The 22699-nt window shown below is 38.8% G+C and overlaps 1 protein-coding gene across 5 annotated transcripts in view; it reads right to left on the bottom strand.

The window, feature by feature from the left end:
• Nucleotides 1-14634, bottom strand: part of LOC111862162 (ubiquitin carboxyl-terminal hydrolase 45) — a 22002-nt gene extending 7368 nt beyond the window's left edge. The window contains exons 1-10 of one of the 5 annotated variants that reach the window (XM_023847377.1): nt 13757-14222; nt 13502-13674; nt 11380-11522; nt 10716-10858; nt 10123-10229; nt 7235-7327; nt 6145-6269; nt 5192-5341; nt 3113-3331; nt 1071-1313 (exon numbers count right to left, since the gene is read on the bottom strand). In XM_023847377.1, coding sequence (XP_023703145.1) covers nt 1071-1313; nt 3113-3331; nt 5192-5341; nt 6145-6269; nt 7235-7327; nt 10123-10229; nt 10716-10858; nt 11380-11522; nt 13502-13601 — 1323 coding nt within the window. In that variant the 5' untranslated portion in view covers nt 13602-13674; nt 13757-14222. Of the gene's footprint in view, nt 1-1070; nt 1314-3112; nt 3332-5191; nt 5342-6144; nt 6270-7234; nt 7328-10122; nt 10230-10715; nt 10859-11379; nt 11523-13501; nt 13675-13756; nt 14328-14470 lie in introns of those variants that run through there. The other 4 variants (XM_023847354.2, XM_023847368.2, XM_023847360.1 and 1 more) reach the window with 4 other exon arrangements.
• Between the last annotated feature and the right edge of the window lie 8065 nt (nt 14635-22699).

Below are 22699 nucleotides of genomic sequence, written 5' to 3' on the forward strand. Positions count from 1 at the left end.
ATGGCACTATAAACATGCAATGACATGATTTAACAGAGATCCATGGCTACACAGTGGCCGGTAAGCAATGTGCGACTGCGGCAACTGGTACGCATACGATAGAGTAATTGTGGAAAGTGATGTTCTCTACTGGGTCTGTGCAGAGGCTATATCTGGAGAACCAAAAACAATAAAAGAGTCAGTCAAGTACAGAGTGGTTAGCAGTCTGCAGATGAGGCAAAAGTAAGTAGCAGACTGCAATGTCCAGACAAGGCTAGGAGTTGCAACCATGAAAAGCTGAGTTGTGAGACAGTCACCAGCCAGTAAGGATGTGAACAAGGAAACAGAGGAATCTAAGGCGTTGGAAGTTGTTACCAAGCAACAACCAGTGAATACACAGCAGACTGAGAAGACTTAATGCATGTTACAGTGCACTGCAGAGTGTGTGAATTATCAGTAGCACTATAATTAATTGTAGTTATGGTTTTGTGACAGTCGAATACATCCAATTACTAATCAAATCTTGCGTCTGGTCACTAACACATGACAATACAAGCATCTCTTACTTCTACAAATGACCAGTGATGTGTTGAACATGCCAACAGTGTCACAGTTTTCCTTGCAAGTGACCAACAAATCTGTGCACGCTGATTGCGGTTTGTCTTCTACTATCAACATTTCTGGTCATGTAGGCAAACATACAAAACACCTTCCTCCCAAAGACTGACCCCAACAGTGACACCTCAGGATGAAGTAATATTAAGTAGGGGATTGTATTTTGGGGTGATGCACAGAACCACAAACGCCACAAACTCTGAGAAAGTTCTACAGACATCCTGAAAACAATGGCTAATGGGGCGCTAGAAAAGCTGTGACATGGCCAGCAAACAAAGGGTAGATATTAATAATATGTTCAAATTGATGACTCCCTTTGGAAGCGAATATGTACTGAACTTTCTGTCCTAAATACCTGTAGATGACCACCAATCAGTTTTTAAGTCCAAGATATGATGCTGCAGCCCTCTAAGAACACAAATGGAAATCTGCAGAGGAATTTGGTATCAAGTGCAAAGCATCACTTCATACTTCACCTTGTCAGCCATAACAGGCAGGCTGAGATCCAGGAAACTCTCAACACGCTGAGAGGTGTGGAGACAATCTTGACACTCAAGAGTGCTGACTAAGAAGCCACGAAACACTTGCTCAGGGTGAAGCATCAACTCCGATGCTTGGCGACCATAAGCCTTTGCCTTTACCCGAACCTTGTCTTCCACTTCTTTTGGGTCTGATTTCTCTGACAGCCCAAACAGATGAAGGATGGCACTTTGGTATCTCTATAATAAGTAGGAACACTAGGTCAGTCCCTTAAAATTAAACAGCGATTCTTGTAAGGTCACATGACCAACACACCTGCTGTCGCTTAGGCTAACAAACCCTTTCATGAATATGGCATATCTACCTGTTGGTGAAGATGAAAAGTATCTGTACTGTTCTTTACATCACATAAACAAAACTGCAGAATATTTTTCACTATAAGGTTTGACTTGACAGCACCAGATTCAGTCTTTTTCTTTGTCTACATTTTGCACTACCATCTGTGTAAAACATTTTTTCAGGTGTGCCATACATTGAGTAGGCAACCTTATGGAAAATAAAGACCTGCGTGTTTAATGAGATCTCTGGTATGATGATTCTGGTTAGCATCATATACTGAAAATAGAATCTAATAACTTTCTCATAATGAAATAATGATCTGTCACAACTCGAAAGATATTTCAGACACAATTTTTGTACTTTTAATAGACACAACCAAGTTCCAGCATCGATGTGAATAAACGTAACAATTAAACAATTACAGTGTAGATCAAATTATGAGATGTAACTTTATTACTTTTTTTTCCTTGGCACTACAGCCCCAGTGGGCCTAGACGAACCTCCATGAACGTCTCCGTTCACATCTTGATTACTTACTTACAGCTTATGTCACAACATTCTCGCTAGCTCAAGCCGTGCAGCATTGAATTGTAGGGCAATTAGTGAATAATGAATTGAAATGATGTGAAAGAGGTTGTGGCCTAATCTGACATAATATTCCTGGGAGGACAGAAGCACACTGGTGGAGACACACCAATAAGAGGACCATGGTGGGCCAAATGTAAGAATTAAAGAACGTTACAATGACATGTCTCTGAACTGAGACTCGAGCTTAGGATTTTCAGCATACAAAGCAGACCACACAACCACAACATTCAGTGTCGAGTGTGTTATCATTTTAAGAAAAAATTAAACTGGAGTATTTTAAAATTCCATCATCCCTGAACTTTATCATTATATCACCACATTCATATTATATGGTAATTTCACCGACGGTGTTTCAAAATAACAAAATTTGCAACAACAAAAAAAAGCATAGCACACATGTAAATATTACATATACGGACTTCAGTATTTCATCCACAATACTCGCTATCCTACAATGTTTTCAACATTCATGTTTTCACTTCCAAGTACACTAAGAGCTGAACTGACCCTGCTAAGTGGACTGCTGCCATCTAGAATACAAGGTGTCAACTTCAACAGTTCAACAGCTGCAAGCAAGAGAAGCTGCAGGATGTGGCACCAGTGTTCTGCCAGATTATTTGGTCCTCTGGGGGAACTGACTGATGGCCTTGTCTCTTCAACAAAAATACTTTTAGGAAAATAATAACAATGCCAGACTTCACTTTAAAGCCTGCTGTACATAATTTGAAGTTTTCACAGTGACTGTTTGCAATCAGATGATCAGCCAGGTCAATATGGGATTACTACACAGTGTTGTTGACATCTCTGTCATCTGGGGTTGATGGGATGCAGGTTATGTCTGCTTCTTGTATTCATGTGGACATATCACCATATCAACTCCCAATGTTACTGTGGAGACATCCTTTGAAATATTTGATACTGACTCCTTATTGACACGGTGATTACCTGAGAACATTTCACTGTAGAACATACTAGGTTACAATCGTTATTTCGATACCTGTATCCTTTCATATATTGTAAGGGATATATGTGGAGTGAGTGCAAGATCGTGAGAAACTTCTCCACTTCACACAGTACTGTTTGAGTTAACAAACACCACACCAGTACACACCTTCAGATCTTCAGTTCTCACCCCCTCCAGCAGATGTCTCAGTAGTTCGTGAGAGTCATGCTGCTCCCCACCTCCAAACTGGGGGCAGTGTTGAATGAGTTTATTCAACAGACGAGTTGGGTTGAATACATCATGTTTTGGTGACTGCAGTTCTTTAAGTGTAGAGGCCAGGATCTCGGTGAGATTGCCCCACTTGCTCAGTTCACCCTCCAGCACAGGCTACAACAACAATTCAACTTTATGCCTATGTCTCAGTGAGATTGCCCCACTTGCTCAGTTCACCCTCCAGCACAGGCTACAACAACAATTCAACTTTATGCCTATGTCTCAGTGAGATTGCCCCACTTGCTCAGTTCACCCTCCAGCACAGGCTACAACAACAATTCAACTTTATGCCTATGTCTCAGTGAGATTGCCCCACTTGCTCAGTTCACCCTCCAGCACAGGCTACAACAATTCAACTTTATGCCTATTTTCCTCTGACAACCCATGAATGAATATTCAGCACAGATTACAGCCAATTAACTTGATTATGCTGTAGCAGGAGAATGTCATGTGACTACAGTCAATGAGTCAGTACCACTTGAAATGTAGCCCTTCAGACGAAAAGAGTTGTATCATAATATTACAGAATTACGTGCTTTCTTGTTGTAATTTTAGCATGTTAGTGCAATAGTTGTTTCAGTATTAATTTATAATGTAAGACCAAGTACCACAGAAACAACTGACACAAACAGGACAGAGACATAGTTTTTAACCCTTTACGGTGGTTTGACGTTTGTCGTACCGTGGTATTTAAATGCCCCTGTCTGTGGTTTCACGTACTGTGTACGTTAAGCTGTNAGTTAATACTTATATCAAGTGACAAGTGGACAGTGGACAGCCACTACAAGATGCTGCCGAAGTGTAATAACACACATCCAAAGCTTGCAATAATAAATACTGCACAAGTGTGGAGAGAGTCATGAGGTGAGGTCATCCAAGAAAATAAATGCAGATATATACTTTCCATCTCAACGGCCAACTCACAAAAGAGTGGTGTAAAAGCACTGCACACATTTTCTCTCATGCAACGGACCCTGACATTACTCTGCAAAGAACATCAACAGCATTAGACCACTGCTGGTTAGTGAATAAAAAACAGCACTGAAATCCATCTGACCAGTAAAGCTGGTCTCCGTCAACATTTCACATTTGAACCCCTAGTGCATATTATGTTATTTTCCTAAAGATATCACCTATTCAGTTTCATTTAGGGAGATGGTCTGCATAAATTACCAACATTTAATCAGAACTGTTACAAACTGTTGTAAATAAAATCAAAATTTTCTTCTCTGGGGCCCATATTTTTGCAGCTTCAATGTTCATATTCATCACTAGGAGAAAACAGACACCAGTGGGAGGATAACACTGGAACAGATCTTAGAGAAATAGGATGGGGTGGTATGGACTAGAGTTCTCTGACTTGGGACAGGGACCAGTGGCCAGCTCTTTTGAACAAGATAATGAACCTTTGGGTTCCATAAAATGTTAAAAATTTCTCAAGCAGTCAAGCAACCACTGCATCTCAAAGACTCAGCTCCATGGAGTTATGTCAGTTAAATTATGTTCATATTAACCAGGCATTGATATGTGACAAACTCTTAAATACCAAATATGAACAAAGTTAACACAGCCATTCGGGTGCTAGACACATATTCACACATCCATACAAACAGACAGCATTCCCAAAACCATTTTTGTGTTCCAGAGGGCTTGCATGTGAATCTGTCAAAATCTCAAGCCCTACCTACTGTGTATATGCCAAAAAGAAAGGGGGGAGGGGTTATAATACCAAGCAAGAAGATTATTGATGTCAAGACTTTGGCTTAAATAAATTGGCAAGTTTACCCCATTCTCACTTTGTACTGATACTTATGATTAACATGCTATATGTATTCAATTATAATTACTAGGTCCCATCTGAACATCTGACTAAAAGTGGGAAATGATCTCAAAGCATTGTGAAATGAACCTCCATCTCTCACGGTGCACGCACAGGCTGTGAACTATGGCAACCACTCATTACAAGCCACTCACCAGGTCTCCCTCCTTCATAAGGCAGCCTGGCAGCTGGAATTTGGTGCCCGACTGACTCATTTCCTGGAGCACTGACAAAAGGAATGGTGTCTGCGCCAAGCACTGCAATACTGCATTGAAGAAACAAGTGTTGCCAACATTGCACAGCCCCTAAACATTCAACAAAATTAAAACTTTTATGGATGAAAATTTTTATTCTAAGTGTAATTCCTGAAGTATGTAATTCCAATATATATCACATCAAATATGGTAAATGAAAAAGTTGGCCCTGTTGTTGGCCACACCACAACAATGTATGGGGGAGTAGAGGTACAGGAACGCATACTTAACCTTAGCACCAGCTGGTGATGCGCAGTCAGCTTCATGCCCGTCATATTACCCATGGGAAAGAAGCACTCTATACCAGTTTGACAGGAGGCTGGATGGACTGCAGAGCTAGTCTATACACTGTGGAGAGAACAGAATTTGCTTGCCAACCAGCGAGAAAACAGATTCCTCAGCTGTCCAGCCCAGAGCTCAGTGGCTATACCAACTGAGCAATCCCAGCTCCCATGTCACACATCAGGGAGCTGGATAGCACAGTTGGTATAGCGACTGGCTATTGGCTGAACAACCAAGGGGTTGGAGTTCAAGTCCTAGTAGGGCCAAGAATTTTTTTCTTCTCCATGTTGTCCAGACCAGCTCTGGGGGTCCACCCAGCCTCCTATCCAATGCGTACCGGGAGCTTTCACTGGGGGTAAAGGACCAGAGCTTGAAGCTAACCACTCACCTGCAGCTAGTGCCGAGGTCAAGAAAAATGTGGATCTATACATCCACTCCTCCACACGCCTCCATGGCACAGTGCTTAATTAGTTAAGCACAGGAACAACTTCACCTTTTTACCTTTACCAATGCCATATCAAATAGGAAGCATAAGACATAAAACAAAAAGAAATGACAATGAGTAAGCTCACCCTCACTCGTGGCAAGCTGCCATCTTGCACCGCCGCTTTAGGGTTCTTTGGCGATGTAGGTGATGCTTTTATGACGACCCCTACAGATGCAATGTCACCATTCTTCACAGCTCCAACATCCTGTTCTGGAAATGTAAATTATGAAATTATTATGTCTCACACAGGGAGGCAATTTGATGTTAAGCCATGCAGTTTGACTCACTTAAGCAGACATTCACACCTCTCAGAAACAAAATGCTACACTACTGCACATGTGGTAACTGGAAACAAACAGCAACAAAGTATTTCACTGAACATGGTGCAACATGTTGAGATGGCCCCCACTCAGCCCAAGCACCGCTCCGCATCACCCACAATGCTACATTTCTGTACCATGTTAAATACTTAACACTTGTCTCTTTAACAGACTTGACACTTCTTAAAAATATTAAACAGAACAAGCAGAGGTGCCCGTTCTTCACCTCAGCTGTGGCTGCTTTCCTTGTCAATATCACAGATAACATTACCTAAAACTGTAAAGAAGGTATAATATTCAAATTAAGTAATTACAGTTTATTCATGTAATTAAAAAATAAAGATTGGAAATGAGGATTTGAATCTCATCCAAAAACTGTACTGCAGTACTAACACATCACTCTATCAGCTGTGGCTATCATACGCGTTGGCCACGCCATAGCTCAAGCGGTTGGTCGCTGGCTTCCCACTGCAGCGGCCCGGGTTCCATCCCAGGTCTGGTCAAGTGGGATCTGTGGTGGACAAATTGGCACTGGGGCAGGTTTTCTCCGAGTACTTTGGTTTCCCCTGCCAATCTTCATTCCACCAATTGCTCCACAATCACCCTCACCTATCATCTGGGGCTGGTACAATAGGCCAGAAGTGGCCGCAGTACAAGGGACTTAGTCCCACCCCACTAGCAATAAAAGAAAACATACACATTGGCAAGAGTATTCAATAAACTGCACATATATTTTTGGTGTTCTACATTAGGTCCATTGGAGGAAACAGGAAGTGACATTTGTACATATCGGCGGGCACGCGCGCGCACACACACACACACACACAATACTCATCTTGTGCCCTATTTCATTACCTTGTAATGTCATCAGTGTACAGCAGTCTTTCTGAACTGGAGGGATCTGCTCCACTGGTGGGACTTCACAGTCAGCTGGGTTGGATGGGAGGCCTTGAAAATGATAATTAGTTCAGCATAAAACTTCCCTGCACTGTAAGAACAAGCTTCTCATTAATACAGTGTGGGCTGATGTGTCCCTTTAATTAAATACCCCCAGTTCCAGGACATTTTATAAGCATTTCAGTGAATGACCCCTGAACACATTCTTACATTCTGAAGTTCTAGATGACAATCCTTTGCCTAATACTGAAGAAATTATTTGCACTGGGTCTAATAGCACTTCACACAGTGGAACCTTTCAAAGCAGGAACACTGTGAAGTGGAAAAAACTTTACACTGTCCCAGAGGACACTACTTCCCTTGCCCAGCAGCAACAATTTTCTCCAGTTCATGTTTTCTGAAGTACTTGGACAGTCTGTCAGGAGGGTCTTGCTTATGGCCCCTCGGTGTTGCTTCATTCTCTGCCAGTTGCAATTCATCAGATCTGCACACAGATGAGCTTTGTTTTTAAAGTCCATGACCTCACTGACTCATGCAGAAACTGTTTATATTTTGTATACGTTCCTCCGAAACATTGGTTAACACAACATATACATGGCGCCACATTCCAGAAGACTGCTTTCTTTTCATATTTTGTTTTCCTGTTTCTGTTCAGGGTCTTGTACACAAAGAATGCATTCAGGAGTGTCCAATTTATCAGATACACCACCAGCTTCCTTGGCTTCACAGTTTTCCTCAGATATGAGTAATAACTGAGGTAATGATCAGCCCTATCTACACATTTCATGCATGTATTGCGCTGAACACAGTGCAGTTCCTTTCCTTCCCGTGTCCACCTTTCTTATTTCATGGATTGTGCTTATCTTTCATGCACGTCTTTCATCTTTCCACACCTGAACCATTATATTACCTTTATTTGGAATAATAACTGCACTTTTTTCAAGTCCTTTTCTTGGTTGCGTGAAATACCTCTGTTTGCCCTCATAGTGTCAGAAACTTGTATTTTTGTCTGACAAATTTTTGGTAAATTTTCACTGCCATAAGAACTGTCTAGATAGCTGCAATAATTTCAACCTAAAGGTGTGTCTAAAACTGAAAGCGCCATTTTCTCCAGTTTCCCCCTTCAATGGCACATATCCCTGTGTTACAATACAGTTTCGCATGACTCCAGATTTTATTTTTTCTGGGCTTATGTTCTAAATTTCAAGCAGCTCCTCCACTGGATCACGGTTTCATCTCATTAAAATTCTTCTCTTAGGCTGTAAAGAACTAGAATTTCTGCAAGAAGAACTCATTCACCAGCTGCAATTTAAAAGCCTTCCAAAATCACGCATTTCCTTGCTGTTGTAACCATAATGCCAAGCTGGCCAAATTGCTTCATATCATTTTCTACTCACAGTGCTGTGGATTGTGCAGCTAGACCAGTAGTCTCTTACGCTGTCCTTTCTGGCTTGTCCCATTAAATTAAGTCATAAAATTTTTCTTTTTCTTCAAGAGTAACATTGGACCACTTTAGTGGCTTCAATGGTACCTTCCATTGGTGTGTACTGTGACTAAAGTACAGGACTCTACTGAATAACTGTACTAGATCATCATCTATAATTGCACTCATCACTCCAATATCAGACTCAGGACTATCAACAATTGTGTTCAATCCTGTAGATCCAAAGAAAAGTTCCTCACTTCATTTCTTATCAGTTTGGCATCACACACTTTTTCCACAACAGCATGATCACTGTTCGTTCATTCATTTATCAGTAATCTGTCAGACGACAGGTCCACAGTCTCTTCCAAAACAGTTCCTTCACTTAATGCGATCTAGCGCTTTCTCCTTCAAATGAGAATATCCTCTTCTGTCCCCAAGGTCATCCAGCATCTTCTTACGTCTTCTTCCTCGTCTTCTGGTCACTTCTATCCACCCCTCTATCTTTCCTTCAATAACTTCTTTTAGAAGGCAGTTACTGCATAAGATATGACCAATCCAATTAGCCTTCTGTTTTCTTATTTCGTGTAGGATATTCCTCTGCTCACTGACTAAATAACATTTCTTCATTTCTCACATAATCGGTCCAACTGATCTTCTGTTATGAGGCTATTATTTTCATTCTGCTTTGAACTTGTTTCATTGCCACTTGAACCAGGACCTGACTGTTTTATGCCACAAGTTGTGGCAACATCATTGTCACACTCATCATCAGATCCATCATAAAAAGTATGTTGTCATCAGCATCTATAACTCTCCTAAGCAAAGCCATTTTTCACACTAATGGAGGTTACAAAGGAACGTAAGAAGCAGACATGAATCAATGGTGGCTTTGTTCTGAACCTCTATGATTCTACAAGTGTGGGGTCAGGGACGTCTGTATGTGTTGTCTGGAGACATCCTGCCTCCAACTGTCAATAACCTAGACACAATAAGTGCAGGGGGGATCAACTGACACAACATACTTCTGCTAAGAGAATGATATTGTGTTCTATATAATTACTGGTTAACAACTTTTATCAATGATTAATACTCATATATCAACAGAATGTACATAATTATAAAAATACACTTATTAAAAAAGGGAAGCCTTGTTTACAATATAGTGTGACTACTTTTTTTGGCAAAATGACCAATGGAATTCTGGCGTCTTTCTCAGCTGATTTTCAGCCCTGAAGATGGAGGTGATACATTCCTCTGAAATGTCAGCTCATTTGTGGACTATATGGTGCTATATCCCAGATGATGGCAAATTTCATAACTACCACCATGAGAACCTCAAATCCTACAAGATACAAAAGATTCAGAATGACTAGTCCACAGAATATGTCCACTAATCTGGGAGCAAGAAAATATCACTCACTTTTCTTGGAACTTCCATGGGTCTCCTCCTGCCGCTTGATGAATTCAACACACTCATGAAGTTTCTTGCGACACTGTGCAGCAATCTCACACCCACAGTCATAACACCTGCGCACACCATATCAAAATATAACTGAGATATACAAAACATTTAATCTGAGAAGTATTTAGACACTTGTTTATTTTCAAAATCACTGCACAAATAGGACCCCTGACGATATTATGAAGGTTTCAAAATAAAACCCCCATTTGTGGTTCTTTTTTGGACGCAATGGATTTGAACACTAAATGGAAAAGAAAGAAAAATCCAAAATAGAAGTGATTTAACAATGAAACTATTAACTTGGAATCCCTGGAATTTAATGTTAAATTAGGGAAAACATTAAACTGAGCAACATTAAATGGGGTATCCACATGCTCAAACAGACTTCACATTGATTCCATCCAGTCTCAAACTTGATACTTATGACAAAGCAGGCCTCTAGAGCATCAAATCCCCTTACAACTGGTATAGGAACAATCACACAGTATAGAGGAAATCTCTAACAGCACACAATTACAACTAATGTGTGCACACTGATGTGGCAGCCTCACCAGATGTTCCAGAGCTCAGTGTTGATGACCAAAGTGTGGGGATCAGAGCGCGGTGTCTGGTGGTGCTTCAGGGCATGCTGTCCCCTGGAGCGACCGCACGCCTGATGACCGCACTTGAGACAGAGCCATAATCCAATTTCTACCTGTATCAAGGTAATGAGCATCCTTAGAAGCCACACCAAGGTAATTTGGAATATTATGGTGAATGGTTCATACTAGTAAGTTGTATCTGTGCCTAATTAATTAATCACCACCTCATAAAGATATATAGTCGAGGTATAGCTCTATTCTTTAACCTTAGGCACTAGATACAGGTGGGCTCTGGCCGCTTAACCCAGAGAAACATCCATTGGAATAGGAGGCCAGATGAGCCCCATGAGCCCCAGAGAACGTAAGACACAATGTCAAAGAGAACTTCTCTGCCATCTGGGAAATCAAATTCCTGCTCTCTAGTTGACCAGCCACAATGACTGACACATCCTAGCTCCTATAGCAAACATCAAAGATCACCATTCAGATTTTGTCTTCTGTTGGACAATACTACCTGTGCAGGCAATATAAGTTACACCTGTATCTAGGCGCCACACAATGAAGGCACAGAGGCTTCACCTCTGTACTGATTAGCTTACAAGCAGCTACAGCATAACAATGATTATTCACATACCTTGTCTCCTACTGGGATGCCATTGCTCACTGCTGGCATCTTCAAACACTTTGAACACTCATTAAGAAATCCCTCAGTACGCAATGCTTTCTTCACTCTTGATATATCCACAGCCTTGTTGACATGGGGGCAACATTTCCCACCTGAGGAGAAGCAGCATTCACTCAACCCATCAAATGACTAACTTACAATCAGCATTTATGTCTATTATTGGAAAAATACATGAAAAATATTGTACACAACAAAGAAAACCAAACTACACAACCTTTCCAATACTGAGCCTATAATATCATGGGCACCTGCAATATAATATCCTTGCTTCAGGTGGAACATCCAGACATATCTCTCTCCCAAACTAACTTTCTGGATACATTCAAACAAGCTGGGTATACACTTGTGTCAACATGAACAAAAACTCCACATCAGACCTCTCTGCTGCTTCTGCATACCACCTTCCCACAATGATTAGAAATTACTTACTTACTTATGGAGCTGAGCCCTTCTTGAGAAGCCAAATCTGCAGCAACTCAAGAATTTCCCAGCATTTTATAGAACCCGAAGATTCCTTACCATGTTCACAAGAGCCCAATTACTGCACCTATAAATTAGAACACCCTATACACTACATAATCTTAAGTGGTTAAACAGTTCCATCCAGTGGGACTAGACGGAACTGTTCAACCTCTTATGGTGCTGTTAGTGTGACGGACCAGAATGAAACAAATCATACCTAATCTTATTTTGACCATCACAGAAATAGTAACAAGATGTTCTGGGAAGAACTAATCATCTACTTCCCTTTCACTACTGTTTGACTATCTGATATGACAAGTATAAAATGCATAATGAAGTAAATAAAATAATACTATATGAATGAATGAATGTATGAGGGGTAAGCCTTCTCGGCCCTTGCACCACGACCTACCATGGTCTATTGTGCTTAAATAATACTATAAACACAACTTTTATATATAACTTGAATTGCACACAAAATAATAATTTTAAGTGGTTAAGTCATTGCCAGAACCAATATATAGGAAGTACAATACAGGACTGTGATCAGTATTATATTCCTGAAGTGAGTGTTTAAACAAGATCAAGCTTATGACTTCCACATCAAAAATTTGAGTAGCTGTTATGTTGGTATTATATTTATGAGATATTATGCTGTGAGTGCCCCATAAGGCATGACTGTCATACCAAATTTCATGACAATCAGTTCAGGTCATATTACTAATCGGAGGGATTTATGAACTACCCTCAGGTGGCATGATATATATACCAAGTTACATGCAGATCAATTCACACATTCAAAAGTTGTTAGAGGGGGATAAACATAAAGACATACAGACACATACACACACAAGGACACATACAGAGAGCAACGTGATCACATAAGCCCACTCTTACTTTTTCAAAATATGGAAACTAGGCTAAATTGGTGCCCACAACTATTCCTAGATCATTTTCATAATGTAGCTTATGCATTAGCATGTATTAATTCAATTTATTTATGATTCCACACTTAAGGAAGGTGCAAAAACAAAGACAGCACAGGGAGTACAGCTGGGCACTACCTACTTGAAAGCAGGAAGATTAATGCACGACATTTCCTACTGCTCATACTGAATGCATTTGCAGTGGTTCACACATCCTCCAGATAAAACATTAAGCACCAGACCACCAATTAATTCCCATATATAGGACTGCTGATAACAAATATGTTTCAGATTAATAACTGATTATCCCCCAAATTCTGTATTCATCAAGCGGGTAAAAAATAGAAATATTCTAAATCTGATGTCATATGGTCAAGGATGCAACAATGGGTACAACTGTAGAACTGGCTATCCCTTCATCCCCTCTTCTCTCCCCTCCAAACATACCGCCATACTGCTCTTCAATCAGTAACAAAATTCACCCAAGTCTCTGCCCACTCTTAAGAATTAAACATATCTTACCTACAGAACTGAACAAGATTTAAATGTTCACCAGTTAAACTCCTCAACACATACAAAATATCTGTGAATTTGTTTCATAATGCTGACCATGAAACAATTCTTAGAAAACCACCTCCCAGATTTACGACAAACGCTACTCACAGGAGCACAATAATATTCACCTGTGTTATTTGCTTGGGTTTCATCACAACTCTCAGTGGAATATCCTCCATTTTGTCCTGATGGTTCTAGCTGATGACGATTCTTCTTTTTCTTGACCATTCTGAACAAAATTCACGCGATGAAATCTCTATATTGAAAGCATTAAAAACTTACGTTGGGCAAAACGGAATGTCTGAAACCAAGAACATGGTATATAATTCTACCAGCATAAAATTATGTAGATATAACAACTTGAACTCGTATATACCACGTACCCTATATTATATATAAAAATTTGTTCCCAGAACTTTCTTAAACTCTGCAATGCACGTAATTACTATTTACAATGTGCGTCATCTCTATAACAATTAATGTGGATGAATTCAACTTCAGTTCTAATCGTCTGCCTTCCATATGAACACCGATTACCATGTGCAGAAGACTAAAAATAAACGTACACGTTTTCAACCTATTTAGAGACGTTAGTATTACATTACACAAAAATTAGAAGAAAAAGACAAAACGTCAGGGTCCATGAACTCATCAATATCTTCCCTGCTTCACATATAAATAGTCTTCCATGTATGAAAGATGTGTTAGGCGAATCCTTCATTTCCGATAGACATTTGCACTTTACTGAATTAACCTGCAATTAAGAACTGCAAATTCTGGCTACTTGTTCAACGAAATATTTCCCCTCACCAAAGCCAACATCAATACACAATTCATGCCTTACGCATACCACGTACCGCCACGGACCACCAAGTATTAACCACGGATTACTTGGATTTCTGCAGCAACTTTCATAGGTGGGATCGGTGAAGTTGGAGAACAGAACCGGATTACCTATGAACAGGAGAGAATGTGTTCCTGTGAGACTAGACTTTCGCACAGAGGTACGTTAACTGTGTTATTTTTGTTACTTCTACGTGGATCGAATGATAAGCAAGTATCAGTGTTCAATCTAACCCTGCTTTATTAAGACTAACCTTTTGATACACAAAGGCGTTTTATATATTTTCACACATAACAGTAAAGAGATTCTGTTGTTACACACATAACCATAGTAACACACAACGCTAGAGAAATTAGGAACAGCGCATATAGCGCAGTCTATTATTGAAAATTGTTTACTACGACGTTGCCAACTCTAGCATTATATTTTAACATTAGAGAGTTGCCAACACAACATTCCCCCTTAAACAATTTTGGGAGTTTAGAAAATACTTATTCATTAATCAATATATAAAAAAAAATATCATTTGGAAACATTGTTCTTAGCACAATCCAAGTGAATTAATAAAATCAGTATGTTTCCGTACATTTAAACCTTTCGTGCAACCATCAACAACTAATTGATTTTTCAAGAATGTAATGTACTGATAATTCCTTTGATTCAACCCCCTCCCTTACAAAATTAACTTTTTTGTCAATATGTTTTGTTCGGTCATTATTGACAGGATTTTTCACAATAGCTAAAGCAGCACGATTATCACAAAAGATAGGAATGGTGATTTCCTTGTTACATATTTCAAACCATAATTTTCTCAAGAAAATAACCTCTTTCGCGATCTCGATAACGCCATATATTATGCTTTTGTGGTTGACAAAGCTACAGACCTTTGTTTTTTACATCACCAACCGATAGCTGCTCCTGATAGTCCGAACACAGATCCACTAAAGGATCCTACGATCTAAATTTCCACCCCAGTCCGCGTCGGAAAAACCTTCCAATTGATCATTATTCTAAGAATATACAATACCTACACACTTTGTAGTATTTAGGTATTTTAGAACTCTTTTCAACAAAACCCAGTGCTCTCTCATGAAACAAGTGTTAAAGTGGCTCAAATAAGTCATAGCAAAAGATATATCAGGACGCATATATACGGCTAAATACATCATTGAACCTACACCTTGTTGATATGGCACATTATCTAGATTCTCGATCGATTTATTTGATTTAGGCAACGGTTTCAATTNAAATCCCAGAAGACTGCTTTCTTCTTAACAACATTCTTCAAATATTGAGTGTGGGTTAACTTTATAGTTTTCTTTGCCCCATNCTTTGGTTCTGTTGGATGATTAACTGGTTTAGTCTCATTAGGAATATTAAATCTCTTAAGAACATTGTAAGATTTGAGGCTTTCACGGCGGTGACTATGAAGACAGCATTCTTCTTAAGAACATTGTTCAAATATTGAGTGTGGGTTAACTTTATAGTTTTCTTTGCCCCATCTCTGTTCACTTCCATTCCTAGACATTTCTTAACCAGTCCCAAATCCTTGACTTTAAAACACTGTTGCAATTTTCTTTTTAAATTCTCAATTTCAACATTGCCATTATAAAATATGAAGAAGTCGTCAACATACAATGCTATATTAATTACAGAATTACCCTTCTGTTTGGTATAAATACATGGTTCAGAACAAGTTTGCTTGTACCCCGGGCTTTTCAGAACCTCTATTGCTTTCTTATTCCATGACCTAGTGGCTTGTCTTAGTCCGTAAACTGATTTCTTTAACTTGCAAACTTTATTAGACTCCCCCTTAATATCATATCCCTGAGGAAGCTCCATATGTATAACTTCCTCAATATCTCCATTTAAAAACGCGGTACAGACATCAAGGTGGTCAATGTTCCAATCATGCTTAGAAGCTAAAGCAAATAACAAATGCATTGATGAGTGTTTCACTATGGAAGCGAAAGTTTCAAAATAGTCTGTTCCCTTTGTTTGGCTACAACCTTTTGCCACTAAACATGCTCTGTGACATGCAGTATTTCCTTCAGCATCTCGTTTAATTTTGAAGACCCATTTTGACTTCACTACTGGCTTATTCGACCGTCTATCTACTATTGTCCATGCTTCGTTTGTTTGGAAAGCTTCTAACTCCTGTTGAATAGCTTCTTTCCATTTAGATTTATTGGAGCTTGACAGTGCCTCTTCATATGTGACTGGTTCTGACCCCTCATCTTTATGCATGGCTAAGTAGGTAATAAATTCTGGAAATTCTTTCTGTTTCCTGTTCCAAAGTGGATATCATCTTTCTTCCAAATTTCCTGGTAATTGTTCTAAGCTGTTCGGCTCTAATGGAACTTCATTTCCTTCGTTTTCTACTTGTGTTTGTCCTTCTTCGGGGTTTTGTTCTTGCGGAATCAGTCTTTCATCTTGTGGGTCGAGGTAGAAACTTGAGAACTCTGGAAGAATCTCTTTAAGCTGAAATCCTTTCTCGCTCTCTTTCTTGTTTATAATTTCTTCTTCCAGAAATTCTACATCTCTTGCCTTAACTATCGGAGACAGATTGAGGGGATCTGATAACCGATAAGCATTACTATCCTCACTGTATCCCACAAAAATGTATTCTGTGATGGTACATGAGCATAAGCTGGTCATCCGAAAATTTTTATGTGGGAGAGATCAATCTTTTCTCCTGTCCATATTTCTTCAGGCAAAATCAAAGTCCAAACCCAACGCATACACTTCAACTCTGCAAATGGAGGCGGAATATCCCTTCGAGGTGTTGCTACTTACTGTACGGCATCACAACTAAGATCGTGCACTCGTCTTTACACGGATCCATAATAGGCCGATTCTGTAAACATTGTACAATGTTTGTACTTGTGTTTGGTCAACTATATTTCTTTCATTTCATTTCTTTCATTCTTTTATTAATCCTGTAGATCATGATACAATGATATAGGACAAGTCTTTCAGCTAATATACATTATTAAATTACAACAATCTTAATACTAAAAAATTATATAAGATATACAACATTTTATACACTATATACATACTATATACTTCTGCTTATATCAGTAGCCAATATTCGAGAATTCATCGTTCAAATAGTCCTCCATTGAGTAATAGCACCTCTGAATAAGTAGCTTCTTCAATTCCCTTGTGAACTGATTTTTGTTTTTATTTCTTTTATGTTGTTAGGCAGTTTGTTGTATAAGATGCAGCCAGCTACTGAAGGATTACTATTATAAAGTTCTAAGTTGTGCCCATATATATGATAGTCTTTATTATTTCTTGTGTTATATGTATGTATTTGTTCATTCACTGTGCAATTACACTTTTTTTTTACATATAGGACTGTTTCTTGTATATATAGTGAGTATACTGTTAGTATCTTTAGATTTCTAAAGCTATCCCTGCACGATTCCAGGTGTTTTAGCCCTGCAATGTATCTTACTGCCCTTTTTTTTGGAGTACAAAAATTCTTCTAGTGAGGGTCTTAGCACTATATTCCCATACAATTATTCCGTAAGATAAATGAGGATAGATCAAACCGTAATACAACATTCTTCTTTCATTTAAATCAAGTATTTTAGCTAGCCTGTTAATTATGAACAGGTTATGGCTAATTCTACTGCAGGTTTTTTTCAATATGTAATTCCCAACTCAAGGTACTATCTATTACTATCCCCAGGAAATTTGTGCTTTTTACATTTGATATTTCCCTGTTCTTTATTAGGATTTTTAGGTTAGTTTCCTGCCCGCATTGTTTTGTCTGGAAGAGAATATAGTGAGTTTTAGATGGATTTATAAATAAATTATTTGTCTCAAAGTATTGCTCTACCACTCCTATATTATTTGAAGGTTTTTGTTGTTGTATGTTCCTAGAACTGTAAATAGCTATCCCACCCCCTTTTTGATCTTTTCTGCTGAAGTGTAAGGCTACAGTATATCCTAATATACATTGAGTAATTTCGTCTTTAAGACCATGTTCCGAAATTGCCAATATATCCAGGGTGGTACTTTGAAGGAATGCTGTGAATAGTTCAGTTCTATTACTGAGATATTGTGCATTTTGATGTATTATTTTGAGCTTTTGTCTTGAGTTAGTTTCTATACTTTGTAATGACTGGAGCCTTATGGATCCAGTCTCCTTTATTAGTTTCCCTGGTTTAAGTCCCTTAAAGCTATTACATTTAAGTGATTTTTTTCTGTTTTGCCTATTATTTTACTTATTTCTTGAGATATATGCTCTTTGCCTATTTTGTTTAGGTGCTTATGTTGCTTATGCCTAGTAGTTTTACATTTCTGAATCTTTTACATACCTTGTTTATGTCCAAATTTGCTTTCCACTACTGATTCTTTTATTAAATCATGCCTAGTTGGTATATTGAGAACCACGACATTTGTAGAGGTCAGTGCAGAAAGTGTACTTTTTACAGTTGTTATAAAATTCTTTGCTTTATTCCTGAAAATGTCATTGGCACCCCACATAATGACAGCATGGTCCTGAGGGCATAATACTGCACATTCTTTTACACAGTTTTTAAGTACATTTGTGTCAATCAAATGTTGTTAAAGTAAAGGTGATTGCCCGCTGGCCTGGCTGATATCGTTTCTGCTTGCATTATGGAGTTAGTATTCTGTATTCATATTCGCATAGGACATTTATTACTGTTGATTAACACAATTATGGCATGGACTACACCTTTGTCCTGGAGTAATGCAGCCACTGTAAACAGAAGTGATGGATATTTTCTGGTTATGGAGGGAGATGGAAGGGGAGTTAGTATCTAATTTGACTGGTTGTTTTTCATCAGATGTTAACAGCTGAATGGAACCAATGAACTCAATGTGTGCAACTGAGAGTTTGATATCTGATACACGGTTGTTTTGGTTATGCCAGTAGAAAATAACGGCTATGTAGAGGTACAGTCGGTATGCATGTATGTAACTCAGAGCAATTACAGAGCTTCTGCAATTGGTGAATAAATGCTAGTAATGATGGCATTCCTAGGGGACATAAGAAGTCACACATCATCTGGGTTTCACAGAGAACGAATCCAGTCTCCAAAACATTATGTTTTAAATAAAAACAGGATGATGGATAATGTCCATTAACACAATAATTGTACTTCCACATGACTGACTATAGATGGGGTTTGGATTGATAATTGGATTTACTGAATTGTTACAGATCCGTGACTAGAAGTAATTATAAGTTTCACTATTTCATGCACTTAACAGTTCACTAGAACATGTACTTAAGTCTTCTCAGCCTGTTGTGTCTTCACCAATCTTCTGGTAATGGCTTCCAGCGGCACATGGTCCACTTCCTCTTGGTTCCCGAACTGCCCTGTGCTTCAGCTACAGCAGCTCTTAACTGCCTGCAGACCCTCTCTTGATTCACTTAACTCACTCACTCACTCACTAACTCACTAACTCCAAAGTCAAAGTTAATTTATGACTGGCAGTTTACCACCAATATACCATCACAGATGTTTGGGCCAAAATGTTGAATTTGTCACAGGAGTAATGTGGACAATCCTAAATTTAAAGATAAAGTAAATTCTTCTACTGAGTAGGAATGAAGTCAGAGGAAATCTGTTAATACTGCACTTTTATAGGATTTGTACTCTAAGGGTAAATGAAACATTACTGAGTAACTTGAGTCTTGTGTAGTACAACCCTGTCTGATAATGTGAGGTTAGTATTCAACATACGGAGAGCCTGTGTTTATAAAAAATGTGCAAATTTTATTATTATAAGTTAATATTTTTGTCTGATATGTGACACACATGGTGCACACCAAACACATCTATTGGGATGCGAGGTCTGAGGTAGGCTGACAGAAGTAGCTCCTGCATGCTGTTTACTTGGCTTACACTTTCACTCTGAAGATGGATGTAGTATGTTTCTCCAAACTGCTGATGTATCTGACTACATCCCAGAAGATATTACTCTTCACATGTATTACTAACATGATTAGTATTGAAACCTACCACATCTAAACCCTTGGAACCATAAATGTGCCACATTAATCATGAGGACTTACTACGTTACCTAGATTATACTAGTAATTAAACTTGTGGTCTTCTGGAATATGGTCTGGTATATAATTACCAACATTTCAGGGAAAACTTCTATTTTCTGACAAAGGATGCAGATGGTCCTCCAAAATGTTGGTGCTTGTCAACCAGACTATGTCCCAGGAGCATAGTCTTAATATTCACTGCTGTGAGAACTTCAAATCTCATACCTTGGTTATACCTATGCCTTGCCTTAATGACAACTGAGAGGGGAAGAGGTAACTAGGAAAATTAAAAGATAGTTTACAATGAGCAATGTATTTATATCACATGGACAGATGATATATTTACACATGGAGAACTGTAGCAAGATCACAATTTTACAGTTCCTGCTACAGAAGCAAATCTCACAAAATGTCACACAGCCTAGAAACGTAAGGCACCTGCTACTATTTTCAGCCAGCAAACATTCAGGATTACATAACAACCATGGCTTGTGTTGGGGACACTAAATGTGGAACACAAGTTTAGGATTAAATAAGGACCATGGCCTGTGTTGGGGACACTAAATATACAACATAAGTTAATTCTTTTTGAACTGACTGACTTCTGTCTCTTGAAATGAGTTGCACAGAATTATTTACTACTGTGTGGAGACACTGAACATGTCATTTGTTTAAGGTCTTTCAGACAAGCAACATCAACTACCGACAGACAACACACGTCAACAACATCCCGAAGCAAAAAGATTGGGCCAAGCGGGAAAGAATTCTAGGGATTTTAAGAATTCTTACTTCAAATAACGAAATATAATTTTACAGAATTAACGACGAATCAAATAAGGAAGCTACTGTGGTGTGTGAAAAACTTTTAGTGAACCGACATTCTGGGTAATTTTAACTATTTGTAATTATTTTAATTAACTGGAACGTGGCTATCTTGGACAAAGTGAAGTTTTGTGTGTTGGTGATTTCTTTTTCTACTATAAATGCCTCTGATGATGGCTCCGTGGTGAGCCGAAACATGTAAGGCAGGTGCTGACGAGGTGGAAAACTTAAAAAAGTGTCACATTTGACGGAAGGAACTTGATTGTTAAGTGTCATTTGTTCCTTTTGTATTTCAGTTTCATTGAGGTATAATTGAAAGACAAAGTTTGACACTGTCATCTTGACAGATAATAGAAATAACCTGTACAGGTGTTATTGTGAAGCATCTTATTTCTTCACACCATGATGCCACTGTATGACCAAGCACTGACGGTGCTTATGAAACATCCCCTACTTTACCTACAAATGGTGTGGACTGCATCTGGAACTAATACATTCATCATAGTTCACAACTCAGGAGACCAGAAGTCAACTTGAACACACAGATAAGAACAGAATTTAGTAACAGTGAAACCTGATGCTGGAAAATTATACTCTTCTGTGCAGCCAATTAACAACTTTCTAGTAAGAATAAAACAGACATAATTTGTTGCATTAGGACAATGGTTACAAGCTGGCTGGAACTGGCAGCAGGGTCAAAATAAACATTAATACTAATCTCAGTCTTCTATACTATAATGACATACAACTTAAAACTCAATCAATCACAAAAGGAGTTGAGGTACACCATGAGATTATCCAGGGTTCATACACATACCCTATTGCTGAAACTCAGCTTCATAAAAATCATGATCCAAAACTGAATGTTTTCACAGCTAAGAAAGGAAGGAGACCCTTCAGCTATCAGCATCTGTGTTCATCCCTTTTTAACATTTCCAATACATGGTCAAAAATTATAATACCAGTGTTTAAATCAATACACTGACCCTCTGTGGATGAATGCATTCATTTGTACAGAATCAGTCAGCACTGGCACCAGAAACAGCAATCCATACACACTGTCTACCTGTTCATTGCACATAATATTTGCTTGGTGGACATTCAGTTATGTTACACAGCTGTATCAACTGCTGAATTTTGTAGCTTCAGATGAAATATGGTATTGTAGGTAATAAAATATTGTGTTGTAAATACTGAAATTTGGCATAACAAGTAATGAAATTGGAAGGATGGGGCAGGAAGTGAAGGAACAATCCCAGTATTCATCTTGACAGACTGAGTGTGTCCCAGGCTAGAATTGTGATCAAGTCCCTTCTGCATACAAGTCTGGTATATGAAGATAACACATACTGTCACTTATATATTCTAAATATCATTAACCCGTTGCCGTGGTTCGACGTGTATGTTTCGTCAGGGATTTAAATCGTCTGGGGGGGTTCGACGTGTATGTTTCGTCCAGCTGCACACCTATGTTATAACGCCCATAATAATTGATGGTTTTGCTGTAGATTGTTAGATTTTTCGCTGGCCTGTTGTCAGTAGAACAGAGTATAAATAAGACACGACTTTATCTGCGCCAAGTCATCGTTACATATACCTGTCTTGCAGCAAAGTTCCTGT

This window comes from Cryptotermes secundus, unplaced genomic scaffold (assembly GCF_002891405.2).
Source record: "Cryptotermes secundus unplaced genomic scaffold, Csec_1.0 scaffold559, whole genome shotgun sequence".
NCBI classification, from domain to species: Eukaryota; Metazoa; Arthropoda; class Insecta; order Blattodea; family Kalotermitidae; genus Cryptotermes; species Cryptotermes secundus.